Raw genomic sequence first — 22,565 nt, forward strand, 5'->3', positions numbered from 1 at the left:
GCACACATGTGTGCGCGCGCACGCAAACACACACACCACACACTTGGTCGAGGAAAGCAGTGGCGGGCTCAGGCAGGCGGGCGGGAGAGAAAAAAAAGATAGATAAGGAGAAATGGCTCCCTCGACAAGGAGAGCAGATGGGAACGTTTCTCCTTCCCGCTTTTGCAATGTTTTTAAACAGCTGATAGGTGGTTTCAAAATGGCCCCCGCAGTTTTGCCTCGCTTAAGAGGCACCGAAAATGGCTGCCCCTATGGAGGAACGCATTAAACACATTTTAATGCGTTTCTATGGGCTTTTAAACATCGCTTAACGATTAAATCACTTAGCGACTTTTTTCCAGAACGGATTAACATCGTTAAGTGAGGCACCACTGTATAATGAAGTGTCTAATTAATTCCCAATTCATTTTCCTTGTGTCTCCCTCCGTCTCTTCCTCTCCCCAGCTTCTCCGCAGTTCAATTAATGATGGAGAGCTATGAGATGCTATTTCTGCCGCAGAAGTTGTCTTGTCCAGGGATAGTAAATAGATACAGTTTTTAAAGATGTTTCTCGCCCATTTGTAGCACAATGTTAATTAGGCTGCTTTATCGCTTCTTCATAATCAGCTGCCGACAACTTGCAAGCAAGCTAGTTCAGCTGCTTGTTTCCGCCCACTGGTCAATTAGGGAGTTTCCTGGATCAAATGTGGGTAACCACCGCTCCCCCATGATCAACAGGCTTCTTCCCTGTTTCACCATCTCTTCAGGGTAGTTTTAACCCCCTAGGGGTCTCAAACAGGTTGGAATTCAGCCCAGGAGACGGAGCCCCATCCTCCTCCTGCTGTCTCGTCGCAGCGTCAAGCCAGAGACAACATTTCTATTAATACAGCCTAAAATAATATTTGCCTTTTTGTAGCCATATCACACTTTTGATGCATATTCAGTTTGTGATCTACAACAATTCCAAGATCCATCTACTCACAGTATTACTGAGCCAGGTATCCCCCCTCTTGTGTTTGATTTCTTTTTCCTAGGTGCAGTACTTTGCACTTATTCTTGTTGAATTTCATTCATATCTAGATAATTTTGAATTTTGTTTTTGTCTTCCATGGTATTAGCTATTCCACCCAATTCTGTGTTTTCCGCAAATGTGATTAGCATTCCCCGCATTCCCCTGATCCTGGTCATTAATAAAAATGTTGAAGGGCATTGGGCCCAGGACTGAGCCCTGGGGTACCCTTCTTGTATTTCCTCCCAGTTTGAGAAGGAGCCATTAATCATCCCCCTCTAAGTATGATTTTGTAGCCAATTGTATATCCACCTGACAGTTGTTATATCCAGCTGACACCTAGTTAGCTTGCTGATCAGAACATCATGGGGCACTTTGTCAAAAGCTCTGTTGAAGTCAATATATACTATGTCTACAGCATTCCCTCTGTCTGAAAAGGATCTGACATCAGACTGACATCAGAAACAAAAATATTCAAAAACATATTGACCAGTCTTTGGGCACCACAGTTTTCTTGTTTCAGATAACAGTTTTCAAGGAAGAACTAACTCAAAATATTGTACTTGGGCTCTGTGAAGTGGTCAGATTAGCCACACTCACTAAAATACTTAGATAACATAAATATGTTTTCTTTTTTCTGCTTACACACATAAGGATGGATATTATGAAAGATTTCAATATTTTGTACTTTCTGCTTGCGTGCATAAGCAGAGAATACAAAATCTGGGGATTTTCATATTCTCTGTTTAAGCAGGAGATCAACAACTACCTATTCTGTTTTGGAAGCCCTCCCCTTATTGCCTCCCTGATTTCAGCTCTACCTGACCATCCTGGGAGGCAGCGACAGTAGCCAGTAGTTGGGTGACAACCATCTGCATGACTGCAGTCACAGCGCTCTGCACAATCCAATCCATATGTGCCATCCTGTTGGAAAAGAAAAGAAAAAGCAATGGTGAATGTACTTGTAGAGGCCGCTGGCATACATCACGTAGCCTCACACTGCTGGGAAATCTTTGATTGGGTAATGATCACTAAAAATGGCAGTTGCATGCATTCATAACAGTATATGAACTCACTCACCATACCAGATAATATGCATATCTCCTAATATATGTGAAAAAGAGAACTAACAAGAATGGTTGTGAACAATGTATTTGTTTACCACATAAACACATACAAGAGAATGTGGAATAATCACCTCAGTGAGAACCAGAATTGCTTTACTCCCCACTGAAGTGGCAATATGCAAGAATAGGATTAAACATGTTTGTGACAGATGAAAGAGTATATAGTCTTATTTTAATAAATTTAGATGCTCATTACTAACCAAACCCCACAAAAGGTTCCCACAGTAAGTAGTTTCTAACTGGTCATTTTTCACTACACAACCTTGGCTATCAGGGAAAACAGCAGTATGTTGAACTAGGACTATAGAGTATTGAACTAGGACTCTGGAGACCTGGGTTCAAATCCTTGCTCAGTCATGTAAACCCACTGGAGGGATAGCAATGATAAAATCACTTCTGAAATATCTTGAAAACTTTATTAGAATCACCATAAGTCAGATGTGACTTGAAGGCACATAACAACTGTTTTCCTTAAGTGGAGAAGCAGCTGCTTGAAGTGGGGGATTCACACTGGCGAAACAGCATATGAAGCAAAGGGTTAACCCTTGCTGCAACAGAGTCAACCTTTAGCATAAAAAGTTGCCATTAGAATTCCTTTCCATCACAAGGAAAAGAAGAGGAAAAAAATTCAACATCAGGAAAAGAGATCTGATGATCACAGAGATACATGGCAGCAATTATTTTTTACAACAATCACTTCTATGGGTAGAGAAAAATCACTGGGTGTGGCACAAAGCTAAAATTGGTCATAGTAACACTGAAATCTGAAATGTGGGCCAATATACAATTCATCTGCTGATATCTGACATTCACAGCTATACTTTTATAATAGTTGATGGATTAGCTATTAAGTGGTATGCATCATTTACTTCTAAAGTACAACATGGTATGTGAGGAGAGAATAACAGTCATTGGTTTATCTTTGTAATCCATTTTTGCATGCAGGATAACAGATTAAAAGAAGCATTTCCTATGGATCTAATCAGATTTGAGAAAAAGAAATTCTCTCAATATATTTTGCTATTTTGAAGATAGTCCAAACATATTTTTCTAACTCCACATATTACGGTACTGGCAATAAAATTATGAAGCAATGATGATAAAAACAAAATATTACCTTCAAACATGTGTCTATTATTACAACCCCAAGACTGAACTTCTAGTGGGTTCTGTTTACTTACCGGACATGGATGCTCACATTTGTCCCCTTTCCATCCAGGAGCACAAGTGCAAGTGCCATCCAGGGTATTGCATGCCCCACCGTTAAGACACTGGCATGTTAAATTGCAGCCAAGACCCCATGTCCCACTAGGACACTTTACAGAACAGTCCACTCCATGCCAACCTGCCACAATAGAACAAAATGTTTATTTCCAGCCTTAAATTCTGATTCTGAAAGAGTTCCTTGATGAAAAACAGCAGCAGCAGCACTTAACCAAACAGCAAAGTCAGAAGACAACTCAAAGGAAACTTGGAGAGAAGGTTCTGGGAATCACCCCATTTCATGTTATCACATTATGTAATGTATTTACATGGATATTGTTGTCTACTCTATTTTCTAAATGAGGTTAATCCAAACAGATGTACCCAGGACCACTAATTCCTGTCCTCAAATCAGTCATCATAAAGGGGCACCATCTGTTTAAACCATGATTGGATGCAATTATGTAAAACCCTGGAATTATCCCATTTTAATGGCAAAAGTAGCAAACCTCGCTCTGTGTAGAAATGTCCTTACTTGTCTGAAGCTTCCTCAAATTTTGCTCCCAACTAAAGAGGTAAATATTTGCCTATTTCTCACAGGCAATAATTTTTTAAAAAAAGTTTTCTCCTCACAAAGGATATTATGAAAGTAGATTTTTTTTCCATTTTGTGCAGAAAACATTTCATTTTGTGAAAAAATACAAGATTTCTGAGTAAAAATTTTTTTTTGTTGCTTTGCAAATGCTGTTATTGATGAAAGATGTTGCTTCAATTCTCGTGTAAGAGTGAAATGTTCTGCAGTAGCTGAACATTTTTTTCAGCAAGATGTCTCTATGTGCCAACATCCAATGCACAACTACCAAAGAGAAAGGGCGCTTTTTTCAGTAGTGGGCATCCTAGTTATGGAATGCCCTGCTCTGAAATGCTTTCCTGATGCTTACATTACATATTTTGTTGTTAGGAAAAGAACTTTTTACTTTCCTAGGGTTTTCAAAATTTTATATTTACTTGGAATTTTTAAATGTCTAACCTATTTTTTGCTGGAGGTTTTATTTTGTGTTAAGTTTTATTTTTCATGGTTTATTTTTTTTCTTAGAATCATAGAATAATTTAGTAGGCCTATAAGGCCATCGAGTCCATCCCCCACCTTGTACACGAGCAAGAGATCTGGTATAAATATTGTAAAATACAGTCATGTGAAAAAGGAAGTACACCTTATTTGAATTCTATAGTTTTACATATCAGGACGTAATAAAAATCATCTGGTCCTCATGAGGTCTGAAAATTAGGTAAATACAACCTCAGATGAACAACAACATGACATATTACACCACATCATGATTTATTTTACAAAAATAAAGCCAAAATAAAGAGAAGCCATGTGTGAAAAACTAAGTATACTCTCACTACTTCCAAAGGAATTAAGAGGCTAAATAGTAGCCAGGTGCTGTTAACCCAATGCCCTTGAGTAATTGATCATCAGCAAGTGTGACCACATCTATAAAAGCTGAAGTTTTAGCAGTTTGCTGGTCTAGACCATTCAGGGGTGTGTTAACCCAATGCCAAGGAGGAAACACATCAGCAGTTATCATAGAGAAGCAATCGGTGCTGCTCATCAGTCTGGGAAGCTTTAGAAGGCCATTTCCAAACCATTTAAAGTCCATCATTCTACAGTGAGGAAGATTATTCACAAGTGGAAGACATTCAAGACAGGTGCCAATCTTCCCAGGAGTGAACATCCAAGCAAATTCACCTCAAAGTCGACTGTGCAATGAAAAAATAAATTAAAAAAAAAACAAGATTTACATATCAGACTATACAGCTCTCAGCTAACATTTTAAATATTAAAGTTCATGATAGTACAATTAGAAAAAGACTTAAGAACAAAGTATGGTCTGTTTGGAAGGGTTTTCAGGAGAAAGCTTTTCTAAAGAGAAAATGGCAGCATGGCTTAGGTTTGCAAAGTTGCATCTGGGCAAACCACAAGACTTCTGGAACAATGTCCTTTGGACAGATGAGACCAAAGTGGAGATTCTTGGCCATAATGCAAAGTGCCACGTTTGGTGAAAACCAAGCGCAGCATATCAGCACAAACACCTCATACCAACTATCAGGCACAGTGGTGGAGGGTTGATGATTTGGCCTTCTTTTGCATCCACAGGTCCTGGGCACCTTGTAGTCATTGAGTCAACCATGAACTCCTCTGTATAACACAGTATTCTAGAGTCAAATGTGAGGCCATCTGTCTAACATCCAATGCTTGGTTGAAATTGGATCATGCAACAGAACAATGATCCCAAGCACACCAGCAAATCTACAATAGAATGGTTGGGGAAAAAAATCAAGGTATTGCAATGGCCTTAACCCAACTGAAATGCTGTGGCAGAACCTTACGAGAACTGTGCATAAACAAATGCCCACAAACCTCAATGAATTGAAACCACATTATAAAGAAGAGTGCGCCAAAATTCCTCCACAATGATGTGAGAGACTGATAAAGTCATAAAGTCATTAGGAGTCAAGTTATTGCTCCTAATGGTGGTTCTACAAGCTATCATAAGGTGTACTTAGTTTTTCACACATGGCTTCTCCATTTTGGCTTTCTTTTTTGTAAAATAAATCATGACCATGAACACCATGTGTTGTTCAAGCGAGACAGACAGAAACCTTTACTGGCATACTGTACAAAATTAAAAAACACTAAGATGCAAATAAAACATTCAACAGCTAACATGGCAGGGAACAACCAAGTAGCATAGTTAGGGCTGGGCATTCTGTGACAGCACGCTGCATCGCCTCTGCATGATGGAGTGGATGTATCTGGCTGTTATCATGGTAAGTTCCTTAATAGTGCCTTAATACTTACATGGCAGGGGAGATACCTTGTTCAAGTGAGGTAAATTCCTCCTACATCTCCTTTTCTCCCCAAATATGGCTGGCAAACCAATTCATTTTGGGGGTGGGGAGGGTCATGCTAGCTTGTGGTTTGTGGTTCATGGGTAGCCACGAACCACTAAATATCATGAACCACCTGTTTTCCGGTTCATGCCTATCTCTTTTTGTAAATATGAAAATAATGTGCTGTCCTTGAAGAGGAATGTGCTATGTACATATGGAATTAGTTTGAAGATGATACTGATGGTCAATGTTGTTATACTGAAGTTTACTGAGATGTCCTTTCTGATCAAGACTGGGAGAACAATTTCCTGAAATGCCTCCATAATGTGAAGCTGTGCAAGCCATTGTAAAACTTTTGCCAGGGTAGATATCCAGGAATTTGTTCTGTGAATGCAGCTGCGTGATTATTTGCACAGTTATTTGTATGACAGAACACAAAAATTGCCTGGGTGTCAGTGCCTGTGAACTACTGCAGGCATAGCTTTATGTTGCTCCAAGTGCAATAACATTTCAGCCACTAAGTTTAGGAATTGTATATGATCCACAATGACTCAAACTGGGTTTTCATTTTTTTACACCCTTCGCAGGATAGGAAAGGAAAACTGAACTGAATTTAATCAATATGTCATTCAAAACATATGTGTTCTGATGAATCTGCCTCATGATCAGAGTCTCTAATGACAAAATTGCATGCTTTGTTAATTAGATTTCCCACCTATTTCATGGTGAAGTTTGAAAATTTATTTTTGCTGCCTTTTTGGTCTCATACTTTGGTACTTGTACAACACTGTAGATTAAAACAAGCAGTACTGGCTTTTTTTAAGATACCTTGATTATAAAAATAGTGCCTAGATGTAATAATGAGAAGGAGTGAGAGAGGAATATGCCTGTTGGGAGAAAAGCACATTCTTGTTCGTATTTGACACCTCTGCAAACACTGGAAGGAACCAGTAATATTATATCATAATGTTATAAGGTTAAAGTAATTATTAATGTTAACATTGATAATTGCCTTAAATTCTTTTTGACTTGTGTTAATGGTCCATTCTAATTTTTAAAAATGTTTCATATGAATTACGTAATAAAAGAGGTAAATTATTTATCTTACCTGCTTTGCAGGTACAAGAGCCATCCACTAGGGAACAGATGGCCTCATTTTTACAGTTGCAGGTCGATGAACATTTTACTCCGTATGTTCCAAGAGGACAAGGAATAGAACAATCAGAACCCTGAAACATGTATGATAAAAGATATGTAAACACAACAATATCAATTGAGAATGATTTTATTAGATCCTATCTCTCTCTCTCTTTTAAGTGCAATAATTAGGTCATCAGCTGTTGAATGAGTAGTTGCCATCATTTAATTTTAAAGCAGAACCTATGTCTAAGAGCTGACCGCCAAAGAATTGATGCCTTTGAACTGTGGTGCTGGAGGAGGCTCTTGAGAGTCCCCTGGACTACAAGGAGAACTAACCTATCAATTCTAAAGGAAATAAGAACTGAATGCTCACTGGAAGGACAGATCATGAAGCTGAGGCTCCAGTACTCTGGCCATCTCATGAGAAGAGAACACTCCTTGGAAAAGACCTTGATGTTGGGAAAGTGTGAAGGCAAGAGGAGAAGGGGACGACAGAGGATGAGATGGTTGGACAGTGTCATTGAAGCTACCAGAATGAATTTGACACAACTCCGGGAGGCAGTGGAAGATAGGAGGGCCTGGTGTGCTCTGGTCCATGGGGTCACGAAGAGTCAAACACGACTAACGACGACGATGTCTAAGAGCTGTTTAATACAGTGTGTGCAAACACTGTTCTTTATTTGCATAAAGCATTATGCTTTTCCTGTTGGAAGCAACTGGGAGCAGCTCAGCTTACACTTGAGAATATGTCCTTGCATGGAAACGAATAGACAGAGAGGTTTCCTAGACTGTTTTTACCTGCTCTGACCTATGTTGACCCTCCTTTTGCTTTAGAATGCTATTCTTAAAGTTGCTGATGTGACTTCTTTCCATTTCCCCCTTCTCTCTTGTTCCTCCAAGGAGAAGACATCTTGAATGCATATTCCCCTTTTTAAGCATTTGAACTAAAACATCTGCATTGTGAGGAGCACAATTCTAGCATTGGCTGGCCTATCATGACAGTAGCAGGAGAACCCTATGGGCCACATGCTTTATTTAGAATGAGCATTATGCAACACCATCACTTAACTCCCATGGGGGGCGGGGGAAGTATCTTCTATTCAACAATTCTTGAAGCTTTTTCTCTAGTGTAGTTAATATTCATGCTTCATTAGCAGTCTTCCATCCTTCTCTGTCTCTATACAGGGCAGATGATTCTAGGAAATCAATTTATTAAACTGCACACTCTGTACATGTGAGTTTTAAACTTTTCTATTCCTTTTTAAAAAAAATTATTCTAGCCCCCATCTTCAGTTAATTTGCTCATTATTAGTTTTTGCTTGAAAATGCAGACACTATTTCTGAAGGATTGGTAACTGTTCAAATAGCTGGCAATGAGGATCAGAACTTTGTACCTTGAATCCTGGGGCACAGACACATTTTCCAGTCACGCTATCACAGTCAGCACCATTTTGGCAACTGCAGATCTGTTGACAAGATTCGCCGTAGAATCCGGGGGAACAGGTCTCATTACAGTAGAGTCCAGACCAGCCCGGTTTGCAGGAGCATTCTCCAGACATTGGGTGACAGCTGCCACAAAGGGATGAAAGGAACAAAACATTTGGAGCTAAATATGACACCAGCAAGCCCAATGCAGCAGAATACTGTTATAGATATATTATAAAAGGATTTAGCACAGAGGACTTCTTTTAAAATGCACACATTTGGCAGGGTGGGAGTGAGCAGAAATATATCTTGTAATATTACACTACTTAGTAAAATAATAGCGATAAGAACAGCAGTTATTTTATGCTCCACCTAATTTATTTTTCATCCATCCACCCTGTGAAGTATTTACTTTAATATGGTTATTAATAATGTTGAACATTGGCTATGATAAAAACAAATATAAACAAACAACAACAACATCCTTTCATATGATTTGTAAAAATCCCATTGTTTCAAGCATGTTTAGTATGCTCCAAATCCTGCAACAACAAAAATGACTGTCACTGAGATCATGGTTGTAATTTGCATTCTGTTTCATTATGAAATATTCATTGAAAGAATATTTTTAAAATGATATGTTCATAAGGTTCTTTGTGAAGTGACATTATTAGACATGAGGTTAAATGAACCCTTGCAACAGGAATCTCCAACAAAGGAAACGACATCTTCCCCAGGATCACATTAGGGGGTCAAAGGCAAAATTCCACCCTCTATACTGGTTGCAACCTTTATAATTATCTGCCTCTAGAACCTATGTTATTTGCCTTAAAAAAAAAAACTCCACAAAGATGCATTTAAGTTGCGAGTTTGGCTCTGACTGATAAACCTAGAAACTCTTCACTTAAGATGGGGCTGCAGTCTGCAACTGTTTCCTTTCCTACCAGTCATTTTACAGGAGAAAGGTCAAGGGCACTCTTACTATGGCCTTGGAGAATGTGAACAGCCTGTCATTTCCATACCTGGTGACAGACCAGCTGTCTCTACCTGAAAACAGCAGCTTCATTCAATGGCCCGCCACACAGCTGTTATCTCATAACAAATGGGCACCATCAGCTGTGCTAAGATATATATGCTGGGGAAAGTGGACACAATGGAGTTCTCTGTGGTACTCTGGCAGACAAAGCACTTAGCTTAACGCTAACCAAAAGGAAGCCTTAATATCCAGATCAATTATGCTTATAACGGGCAGCCTGTTTAAAGATGGATTCTGATCACTGATTGAAGTAATATTCCCTAGGGCATTTTGAGAGAAGGGGAAATGCAACCAGGTCCAGATGCATTAAGCGAACTGTAAGAAAAGACTTGCTTCCTTCAATGGTTTAAAAACAAGGCTCCAGACTCCTTGCTCATTTATGTCAATGTAATTCACAACTGTTTTCTGTTCTTTTATGACTATTAAGAAAACACGGCCACCTCTGGAAAAAATATATCTTCTTACAAAAGCTAACACACACATCCTATGTTTTCAAATACATTTTTAACATGTGCGTGTGAAGAAGGACAATGCTTGCTCTGACTTATTCTTCATTTGTACTCCACAAGGATGGAGTATGAGAGGGATGGCTTAAAATAATTATTTGTTATTATTATTTCAATATTTGAAATATTTTATATTGCTTTTTTAACACAGCTTTCAGCATTACACAAAATGACAAATCATTAAATAATAATGGAGTGAGAATGAATGTACCATACATACATACATATACTGGAAATAAATAAAGCAGTGGTAAAATAAAAACCCAAGACATCAAAACAAAATTTACCACTCAGAGGGAGACCAGATAAATAGAAATGATGGGTGAAATTTCTATGATGGCAGAGCTCTAGCCATATACACATCTTTTCAAATATTTAAACCTTGTCTTTTTGTCTTTGTTTCATAAACATATATTTCTATAAATAGCAGTTGCATAGAGATAATATTTTTTATCATGTTGTATGCATGGCTGCTGGAAGATGTTGACCATGATGCTCTATTATCATGTTTTACCTTTCTTTGCCATAGGAGAAAGGGGTAGACACGTGTACATGATGGACAGAGACACAGGATGGATAGGCCACAATGTTAATGAAAGTAAGATCTGGGAGACATGCTACTTCTTCCCTATATCTGGCTCAGGAGACTAATCTGGATCCTGTGTTTGGATCCTAGACTGAGCTGTGCTCCTAAATCATGCCTGAACCATCCCCCAAAAGCAGTAATATATTTCTGTTGCAAGAAGTACCGTATTTTTCGCACCATAAGACACACTTTTTCCCCACAAAACAGGGGGGTGGAAAGTCTGTGCGTCTTATGGAGCAAAGAAAACAGATTATATTTTCCTGTTTTCTTCTCCTAACAAATTGGTGTGTCTTATGGAAAGGTGTGTCTTATGAAGCGAAAAATACGGTAGTTAATAATAATACCTGTTTATACTTCAGGTGCACGTATCCTACCTTCACTAGTCTATGCAGCTACTTAATTCCAAGACTCAAATCAACCTTGTGAGGACTCTGCTATCTCCTATTTCAGCCAATAGTGACTTCTCAATATATCACACATACAACATTAGGGTTATTCTGTCAGACTTGTGCCAAAAGTGAAACAGTTAAATAGACTCAGACAGCAGAGATGACACTGAAAATATGTGAAAATTTGAGGGATTAAACTGACTGAGGCTGTAAGGGCATCCACATGTTGTAAACCTCTAGGTTGGATTATTCTAAGGGACAGGCTTTTGAGTTCCATGATTCCCTTAAATACCAGGAGGGGCAATTTGTGGCCCCTTCAAATACTGCTTGATGGCTGTGCCTACCATTCCCCACTATTGGTCAGGGCTGATGGGAGTTGTAGTCTACCATAATCTGGAGGTCCACAATTTGTCCATTCTTGCCCTAGCATGACGACAGCTTCACACAAATGGCTGGTATTGGAACATTTTGGCGCTTCAGCAAACTGGAAAACTGACAACAAAAAAACCTGCAGAAGCAACATACGAATCAGCCTTGTCTCAAAGCCAGAGAAACAGTCCAGCTCTAATCTCTCTGAACTGACTGGCAATATGAGTAAGGCCATTTCCTGAACTGTAAGGTCTTAATGAATATAATATTATAGTGTAATCAGAACAGAAACAGAATCATGCTTTTTACCTCTAACCATTTTTCATTTTACTTGAAAAATATTTTAAATGCCATCAAACCTGTTACTATTTATTATATATAATCAATTAGTTGCTGCAATGAGGAAGGCTTTTGCAAGACCCAGTAGTCTTTCAAAAATATAGAATATTAAAACAGTGCACCTCAGAAAGATATTCCAGTTCAGTCAGCTACAGACATCATAATCAAAGCAAGCCAGCAAAAATAAATAAATAAATAAAAATACAAGAACTATTATTTTCACACAAGAGTGCTCTATCTCGCTCTCACTCTCCTTTCTGAAAGCTATAGAGCACGTGCACAGTAAAGTGAATCCAAACTGTGAGATTGCTATTCTGTACCCCTCTTCTCTTTCCCGAATGAGCGGTAGTAAGGCACACGTGCACATATTTTGATTGACACCAAAATTAGTATTCTATAATTTGCAATTAAATATAGGAAGCAGAAACACTTGGGAGGCTTTTGATGATTCTTGTGTAGTCAGTTTAATTGGCAAAGTCTAGTTAACACAGATGTTAAGCAATGCTACACATACTTGTTTTAAGTTCACTTCTTTAGGAATCTGGTTGCATGCAAAGCATCAAATTAGTATCTCTGTTTGTAACTCATCATATATTGCCCTGCTAGCAACACATTCTATACAGAAGACAGGGATAGTAAATGGCTATACAGTTGGCAGAAGAGGCAATAACTGTATCCAAATCAAAAAACCCAAGCACCACTAAGACCAGTTAGGTGTTTTTAAACCAGTGATTCTCATGTTTCTACAGATGTGACCATAACATACTTGTGGTGAGTGCATTTTTGAAAACTGGCTGCTGTTAGCACTATGCTGATGGAAAAAACACTTGCCTCTCTGTTTCAGTCCTTATTCTTTCCATCCCAGTGTTTTGTGTGGGACCAGAGAACATGGTGTTTGCATTCAAAAAAGATACAGTTTACAGCCTCACAACCTAAGTCATAACTTTATCATCAATTCTTCATCTGGCGTTAACTGTTGCCATTCTAACACTCCTGTCACTCCATTCTGTTTTCAGTAGAAGAGATTACTAAATGATAGGGACAGGCAAAATCAAACAATTAGGAGAAGTTAGCTGATAAATAATTGCTAATATATAGTCAGAGGTATTTACTCTGGTTTTAAGAGACAGGTATGAATTTATTTTAAATATATTCAAGCATATCTTACATGTTTTATTTTTCTTCTATATTACCAACTAAGTTGTTTGCTCTTCTCAACTATGTTGTAAAATGTACAAACAGATGATTCCACGCCTACACTGAGGCTAAGTCCATTCAATTTGTCACAAAAATATAAAAATAACATGTATATAGTCAAATATAGTCATGTGCCTCTATTTACATCAGAACAGTTGTAGTTTGACTTGATCACAAGCTGTCATCCAGTGGTATAAATGTATGAACAGCTGTGTTGAACATGAATCAGCCATAATCCTTGAAATATCAGAAATGCTATACAATGCCATGCCATGCATTCCTGTCAGGGTAAAGTGTTTACATACAAGTTTAGTTAATTTTCTGAAAGATTAACCAATCATGACTATTATATACAATCTTTAATAGAAATAAGATGAGAAGGATTGGTAGAACGTTGAAACCACAAACCATTACTTACTGTCTTAACTATCTCCTACAGTATTTTTAGAAAAACAACATACACACTAGCAAACAGGCATGTTGATTAAAATGAGAAAGGGATGTAGCTGTATGCTAAATCAATTACTGAACAAACCGAACAACTGGAACTTTCAAACATATTCTGCTTTGATAATTCTGTCACAAAATGGTGCAGATATTTCTTTTAAAGTGCTGTCATTTGTTCCCACAAAATATTTCTCATTAAAAAGCATAAATTCTAACAAAATCTACTTTCATTAAAGAATACACAAACTCTCCAAATGCTTGTCAGAGTGGTATCACTCAAAAATGTCCCATTGCCATCTTGCTCTCCTCTATCACAAGGAATGTGATCCACTGTGCCCATTTATTTCCTATTCCAAACTTTTAGATTAGACATCCTTCAGTCTCGAGGGACTATGGTAACATGCTCTGTATGGAGGACTTGGAACAGCGTCCAAGTGTGGCTGAGAAGGCCAATTCGAGAGTGACAGTCCCTTCCACACTGAAGACAAATACAATCTGTCCCCTGTCCAGCTCCCTGGTTTTGCTTGTTTCGGGACTGCCTCTTTGCCTCAGCCTGCTGAACAAGGGTCTCTTCAAATATTCCAAACTAAATAAAGTATTGTTCTGCCAGTTGTTGGTAATAACTGAGGAAACTGGGTAAGTTTGAACAGCAGCTTGCAAAACTATATAAGGTGACTGATAGTAGAAAGGCGTATAAAGCTTTTCACTCTCCCTTTTCAACTGGGACTTATTTTTACTAAGAGAACCTGAAGCCAACATTCTTGGAGCTTCTTTCATCAGAAGGGACACACTGAAAAATTAGTATCTATTTGTACACATATGACTGGAGTCTGAGGTCTATGAAATACTGTGATTGTGGTTGTCATTTCTTAGTCAGGATGTTTGAAAAGCAACAAATACTTTCTCATATTTTTAATTAGCCGTCAAGCTAGTGCTCTCTAATGGATTATTCCAGAAGTTTACCTGTGGGTATTTGGCAAATGACAAGGGCATCTGGTGTCACATTTGATACCATAAACACCTTCTGCACACAGTCTTGTTTCGCAGTGTTCTCCTGTATATCCTGGCTCACAAAAACACGCACCACTAATGTGATAGCATTTCCCACCATTCATGCATTGGCAGGTTTCTGCACATTGTACTCCAAAGGTCCCCACTGGACATTCATCTTGACACCTGTTGGGATGAAAAAGATTCATTAGGCATTGATTAAAACATTTTAAAATCACCACACTTGACATTCCATTAACTCCTAATTATCCTGCCCTATACCCACTGTTCCCTATCATTTCCTCTCTTCTTACACAAATATAAAGACTGAATGTAAATCACATGACATATGAGCTTTAACACTGTCATAATTATACTTTGCCTGGAGCTGAGCATGAAGCTAGTACTAAGGAAACTGTTAAGTACTTGTGCTTTGATCAATTGAGTTTCTTCTACCTCAGTTTTATTCCTTAATCAATTAGTAGTGAAAGGAAGAGGAACACAGCAACACTAATTATAGCTCCGGTATAGAAAAATGACTGCACTTATGGTGTCCTATGAAGGATCCATCACCACTGTTGTTTATCCTGTTCCATTCAAGATAATCCACCAAGACATGGCCATGCATGGTGGTGGCCCTTTTCTAGACAGTTGTATTAGTCAGTCTTAATTTCATACTGGGTACTCTCCAGGCATTTTGTATGACACTGCAGTTGGAAAGTCTTTGCAAGATGGACTTCAGATTGCTGAGCGCATGATCTTGGAAGGCTAAATCCAAATAGTGGTCAAAAAACTAGCTATTCTTGCAACTTTTGAACCTGTGTTGTTCCTAGCTAGGTATCCTTGATCTATACCTGCACATTTGAGATGCAAATGATCCATTATGATTCGGCTATAACTGAAAAGCATTGATCTTAAACCCCTTTTCTCCTTCTGGAATTTCCCCCTCCTCTTCTTTATCCTCTTCCCCCCCCCTTTTCTTTTTGTACTGAGATTACCATACCCAATTGGTGCCAACATCAACTATATACTTATTAAAAATTAATGTATAAAAAGTGATCAATGAAGCTGTAAAAAAGCATTGATGCATTGACGTTCTACCCTTACACCATGGTCCTACCCAATAGGGCCTAACTGCTTCGTCCTATAAACTGCAGCCAAAATGCTATACAGTAAAGGATCAAGCCATTGCTCCAGTGAAGTTTGACACCTATCCATTTATTTAAGGCAATTCGCACCCTGCATTTCCCCTTCAAAGCGACTACTAGAACAAGCATTAACTTCATAATACTTCCTGATAAACCTTTCGTAAAGACACCAGATAGAACATAACTGGACAAAAGGAAAATCATTCAAACAAGGCTTTATGAAACAAAATAACTCTTAAACACCATTTGAAGACCTATAGCAACAAAATGAAGTCACTACAAAGAAAGGCCCTGACCCTGCAACCCACCATTTGGGTCTTCCCCTATTGAAAGGTCAAAAAAAGTGATCCAATCTGCCAGCAGCAATCCACCAGTGACTTTCTGATATTTAAGATTTCTCCCCATCTGGAGGCTCCCTAGGACTTTCCCAGGGCAAAGGTGATCTCTAGGGAGCCTCACAATCATCAGGGAGTTACAGGAAGTTTTAAATTAAATTGAAATAAAGATTAACATCACCAGTGATGACATCATCATCACCGCTTACATGGCAGAGTTGCAAAACAAACAGGAGGCCAGGTACACAAAGGTAAATGTGAAGGGGGAACGTCTTTAGCATGAGAGGTTTTCTAGAATAAATAGGACCATACTCAGTACACACAGAGGAGGGAGTGCGGGAAACCTCATTTCAAGTGACAAAACACATTTAAAATTATTCAGGTCAGTGGTTCTGTGAAGTAATGTGCATATAAAGAAGGAAGATAGAATTCTTAGATTGCCAGTTGAGGCAGATAAAGAATTGTGTTCTACAAACACAGTCAAGAGGTAGAAAGCAAATCCCTTCAAGAGAACCGCTTAATAATAGACAAGAATAAATTCTATGAAACTGTGGTTTCTATTTAAGTCAACAGTTAAGCTTTTAAGGTCAATTTACATGTTGAACTAGTGTAGAATTTATTTCACTTAAACACCAGCTAGCAATTTTGGGATGGTTGTGTATTTTCTAGAGTAGGCTTTGTTTTTCCTCTAGGGTTTTTAAAAAGTTCATGGAAAGGTGTATTTCTTTATCTGATTAACTAGCAAATTATCTGAATAGTCACATGCTAATATTATTTCAGTTTTATTATCATTCCATCCATATTGTTTCTATTTACAATGGCCAGAACACATTTGATTTACATGCGCCCAAGTTAAATTGCATAACTCATCACACTGAATTGTCACTAACTAATTAATGAGGCCCAGTTGCATTACTGGATATGAGCCAATTGCACGATCAGCCACAAATCTTGTAAGAAGGTCAGTGTCTCATTAATTAGCAGCAATTTATCTTGATGAGTTATGAAATTTAAATTTTGCACATGTAAATCACCAACTGGATTCTAGTCAGCATTTTTTACAGGTGGACGTTCTGCTGAAAGACAACATTGCTCCCACCTGAACCATGAAGTGCACAAATGGGGGAAGTGTCTCATAGAAAAGCAAATAGTTCCAGGTTTACAAGCAAGTAAAACAATATACAGGAAAGCAATCACAGCTCAGCAGATCTGAACAGGAGGAAATGTCTTTAGAAAATGAAGTGTGACGACTACTTTCTTAACAAAATCTGTTCTACTAACTTTTGTCATTATAAAGCCATGATAAATGAGTGATCACTGATAGACGATATGGTCCCAGGTATGTCTAATAAAAAAATGACCCATGGCCTAATCCTATCAGCCAGCAGCTCCCATGTCAAAACTAATGGGGCATATAAAAGGAGAAATGCAGAAGAGGAAGAAGCAATGAGAAGTAGGGCACTCAGTGAACTCCAGCAATAAATACATGGTAAGTTACTACGAATAGCAGATTACTCTGAGGAAGCCTAGAGTCACTAAAGGAAAGGGATAGCAGTGTTAGGCTTTTTCTGTGGTAGATTAATTATGAGGACCCTCCTAAAGAAACAAGGGCAGTTCTTGACCATTATCCCCTTTCCAGCTGAGGAAAGGAGTCATCTGATCTCAGAGTGCTAGACACTTTTTCTCAATGGTTCCATTGTTGTACTACTCTAACAGGAAGTTTTTTCTGATATTCAACCAAAATTTGGCTTCTTGTATCTTAAATTTCTTGGGAAGGCCATATTTTGCAGAAGTTGCTTCCCAAAAGATAGCAGGATAATTGAAATCTTCAATTACTATTACATCATGTCTCTTTGAATTTTTTGCAATTTGTTTTTCAAAGGTTTCATTCATAAATTCTCTTTGATGGGGTGGTTGGAAGTAGTTTCCAACTACTATGTTTCTTTTCTTTCTTGTCCCAGTTATATTAATCCAGATGCTCTCAATGAGACAACCAAGCTCATCCTTCTGTATTTCTTTGCAAGAATATTTATTTTTGACTCCAATTATTTCTGTTTTTGTGTTCTTTTTGAACAGTTTATATCCTTCAATTGCTGTATTTCAGTCATGGGAGTCATCCCACCAAATATCAGTTTTCCCTATCAAGCGATATTTACCCATCTGAATTAAGATTTCCGGTTCTTCTCATTTATTTTCCATACTCCTGGCATTCATACATAGGCACCGGAGAGTGTGTGTTTTGTGGCCTGCTTTCCTTCATACATTTTTATGAAGACTATTATCATGACTCATTAGAGCTGCACAGTCTGTTCCTTGCATCTCCTTCCTGCTTCCAATTCAGCTTAAAGTCCCCCTGATGAAGTTCTTCATATTATGGTCAAACATGCCAGCCACAGAGACTGGCGAAACGTTAGGAAGAACAACCCTCAGAACACGGCCAAAGAGCCCGAAAAACCCACAACAACCAAACATATTTTTCCCAGTCCTAGTGAAGTACAACCCATCATTTGCCAGCAGTCAATCTTCCAGGAATTGTAGCCCTCTCAACATAATTTTGTGGGAGGGTGCTCTGCAATTTAGGCATTTAAAGCACTCAAAGCTGAATTCTTGCAGGTCAAAGTGATTTGTATAAATTGCATCTGGCTTTCTGTTTCTTAGGGTTCACATTTTCCTCCTTTTCCATTTATTTCTGCCATCCAAACAATGCCTTGGAATATTTATTTTAAGAGAAATCTTTTTTAAAAATTCTATAAGGGCTCCCTGTTGCATTGTGGAAGGGGTTAGGGTTATGGTTTAGGATTTAGGGTCTAGGGCCTAGGGCCAAAGGTCAAGGGGGGGTCAGAGGTCAAGGGTCAGAGGTCAAGGGTCAGCCATAGGGGTCAAGGTCTAGGGTCAAGGGGCAGGGTCAGAGGGCAAGGGCAAGGGTCAGGGGGTAGTGTCTAGGGTCAAGGGTCAACAGTCAGGGCTGAACGGTTAGTGTCTAGGGTCAAGGGTCAGGGTCAGAGGTCAAGGGGCAGTATCTAGGGTCAAGGTCAAAGGTCTAGGGTCTAGGTCAGAGGTCAGGGGGCAAGGGTCAGTCAAGGACTAGGGCCAAAGGTCAAGGGGGTCAGAGGTCAAAGGTCAGTGTCTAGGGTCAGGGGGTCAGGGGTCAGTGGCTAGGGTCTAGGGTTAAGGACTACAGTCAAGGGGCAGGGTCAGAGGTCAAGGGGGCAGGTCTAGGGTCAAGGGTCAGAGGTCAAGGGTTAGGGATCCCCGGTCAGGGGTCAAGGGTCAGAGTCAGGGTTTAGGGTTAGGGTGCAAAAGGAAGAAAAATAGTAAAACAGGAAATACTGTGTCTGTAAGGTGTTCTGAAAGCTAGTACACGACACGGGTGTGTGGGTGTGTGCATGTGTGACCAAAAGGCATCAGGAAAAAAAGATAAGTGGGAAAAGAATTTGTGTGGCGTAAAGCTTTACTTTGTTTTGTAATGCTTAAAAATTGTGAATAACCTACGTATGAGACAGCTATACTGCAATGAAGTAGGCGAGAATTCTGGTTCTACTATTTTGTACTGGGAACCCGATTCTGTGTACTATGGTAGTTACACTTGCTAAGAGGGGGAAAAAAACCTTCAAGATGACAATGTGAAAATGACTAGTGGAAGAAGGCTGGTTTTGTATGGGTGCCAGGGATAATAAAATTCAGTTTTCTTGGACCGTGAGAGCAATTGATTTAATTGGTAATGAGTAGGAGCTCACTAAAAGAAATCAAGAGGTGAGAGTCATGACGAGAGTAAGAAGTCTATTTTAATTTGTAAGTGTAATTTAATTTTTATTCAAATATTTCTCCTGCAGCATGCGGTAGGATCTATCATGTGAAAAGAAATGTGGAGATATTTACTCTACTAACAGAAGGGCCTTCATTTCAGGATCAAATCAACAATGCATAAGCTCACATAATGGGATATTTCCTGTTACAGCTGAAACAAGAATTTTTTTTAAAGCCTATACCAATGGTGTCTGCTGTTTATAACTTAAAAATGGTTATGCAGAGATAATTGAGGGTTAGGAGAAGAGGCCAAGGTTATGGCCAGCTGCTGCACATTCTTTTCAGACAACACAGACAGTATGCAAGGTTTCATAAAATATAAACAGAAAATACAGAGAGTTCTTACAACTCAACTGCTAACAGAGATTCCATTGGGAAGTTCTATGTGGTCCATATTGACATGAGATACACTAATTCCATATAAGGCAAGCATACAATGAAATTCAGTTCAAATAATGGGAAAGCTGCTGTTCTCTCTGAGAATGTTACCAATCATATCCAGAGGAATGGAAGACAATCAGAGAAAAAACGGGGGTGGGGGGGGCTATTGTGGCACAATTATTGGATTAGTGGATTAAGACCAGGGAAACCGAGGATCAAATCCCCTTTCAGATATATATACAATTCCTCAGTCCATTCCACCTCACAGGATTGTTGTGATGATAAGATAAGATGGAAAATGGACATCTTAAAGAAATTGAGATATATGGAAAGGTGGATCAGAAAGCCAGGGTGAAGAGGAAAAAGGAGTGGATGTAGGGAAGATGACGAGCAAATAAAAGGAACAGATTGTAAAGAGGCTGAATGAATTCTATGCACCAAGTCTGAATATCTGAGGCAAATACTAGTGAGTAGAGGAAGTTTTGTGCCTTGTTGAAAAATGAAAATGTAACTGATCCAATGGTCCACATGTTTATTCTCTTGAGAATTCTCAAAGAACTAAGATGTGATGCTGCTAATCTTCCCTGAAAAATAACTTCTCCCTAAGATCTTCCTCCATACCTACCCGAGGATTATAAAATTTCATAATCCATTCTAGACACGAAATGGAAACCCAATAATTTTGTCGTGGTTTTTATCATTCCCTTTTACAATTTTCCTTTTACTCCCCATGCAATAATAGTAGAGGGACAATTTGTTGAAGTGATTATCTTCTTACCGTTCCCCTGTGTAACCTGGGCTGCAGTAGCATTGACCTGTTGCTGAGTCACATGTCCCTCCATTGTGGCACTGGCATTCTTGGGAGCAGTTCTTTCCATAACGCCCTTCAGGACAAGGCTGGCCACAGACTGTGCCCTGGTGGGGAACATAAACTCAGTTTTATGCATGGGAGTGCAGCTGTGAGTGAGAAAGATGAGGCAGATTTGAAGAAAGCAAAGAGATCAATATGGTCTTATAATAAGACAGTCTGTATATATCTTAGAAATACCAGATATTTTTAAAGCTTGCATTACAATATATATTTGCTGTACGTGTTAGACTTTTAACTGGTTGGAATTTTTGTACTGTAAAATAAAGCTTTCCCTTCTTTCTGCACACAAATATTTTCATACAAGCAAATATTCAAGAGGTAAAGTGGCTAAAACACAAGATGTGTTATATTAAATTCTTTTTCCTTTGTAATCCTTTCTCAGTCTGAATTTTAAAAAAGATCTGTTGCACACACTCTGTTCCCTGGTCCTTGCCTTTCAGGAAATGATGTTAAAGGAAAACTGCCGGCAACATGGAATGGCAACTACGATAATAATCCCAGCATTGATAAACAGCTGTGGTTATGTATCAACAGCCACTGATTCACACAAGAGAATCTTGGCATTTGATTTATTGCCTTCTACCCTAGATTCTTGCACCATTCCTCTGTCTTGCAGTTATGCCCTTCATAGATCAAACACAATACAGAAACTAAACTAAACTAAACTAGACTAGACTAAAAAGGATCCTTCCTGATTTTGGAGCAGTTTCTACCCCAAATTACCAGATTCTCTCAACAGCTGTCCTAAGGCTCTACTTATTTAAGACTTGTCTGTGGATTTTTTTTTTTCTGTTTGTTTTCTTTTTAAAAATAACCTACATTTTTGTATAGTTAGAAATGAAGCTGCAAAGCATTAACACAATTAATGTATGAATTGGTAAAAGTATAAAAGATGCAAAAGAAATGTAAATAAATATCGGTCTGTGACTTGGTAGATTAACTGATTCCTCCTGTGAGAGAAGAAAACGCTTATGTTTTCCATCTTTGTTCACTAAAGACAGTCTTAAGTTCCCCTAAATTACTGGATGCTCAGTACCATATGTTTTTACAATGCTTTGGTTTTGATCCCTTGTGGTGATATTGTTTGCTAACGCATTTCCCTTTTTCATGGTTGATGTCAGGCTGTAATTCAAGTTAAATTCTCACCAGAGGCCCACGGCATTGGATTTCTAGTATTTCAGCTAGTGTATTTACCATCCATCCAGGAGGACATGCACATTCCCCAGTTACATGATGACAAACTCCTCCATTCTGGCATGGACATCTTTCTTCACATTGTGGCCCATGTTTCCCAGGGGGACAGAGATCCTCACAACTAAATAAATAAATAAACAAATAAATATTCAATGGTTGCCCATAAATATCATGTCATTTTTATATGTC

The 22,565-nt window shown here is 38.6% G+C and overlaps 1 protein-coding gene across 3 annotated transcripts in view; it reads right to left on the minus strand.

The window, feature by feature from the left end:
* Positions 1-22,565, minus strand: part of MEGF10 (multiple EGF like domains 10) — a 136,247-nt gene that overhangs the window by 45,448 nt on the left and 68,234 nt on the right. For all 3 annotated transcript variants that reach the window (XM_072992396.2, XM_078386217.1, XM_072992395.2), the window contains exons 7-13: positions 22,377-22,497; positions 21,090-21,226; positions 14,614-14,826; positions 8,751-8,925; positions 7,325-7,445; positions 3,297-3,460; positions 1,810-1,912 (exon numbers count right to left, since the gene is read on the minus strand). In XM_072992396.2, the coding sequence (XP_072848497.2) occupies positions 1,810-1,912; positions 3,297-3,460; positions 7,325-7,445; positions 8,751-8,925; positions 14,614-14,826; positions 21,090-21,226; positions 22,377-22,497 (1,034 nt within the window). The remainder of the gene's footprint in view (positions 1-1,809; positions 1,913-3,296; positions 3,461-7,324; positions 7,446-8,750; positions 8,926-14,613; positions 14,827-21,089; positions 21,227-22,376; positions 22,498-22,565) is intronic.

Source organism: Pogona vitticeps, chromosome 2 (genome assembly GCF_051106095.1).
Source record: "Pogona vitticeps strain Pit_001003342236 chromosome 2, PviZW2.1, whole genome shotgun sequence".
NCBI lineage: Eukaryota > Metazoa > Chordata > Lepidosauria > Squamata > Agamidae > Pogona > Pogona vitticeps.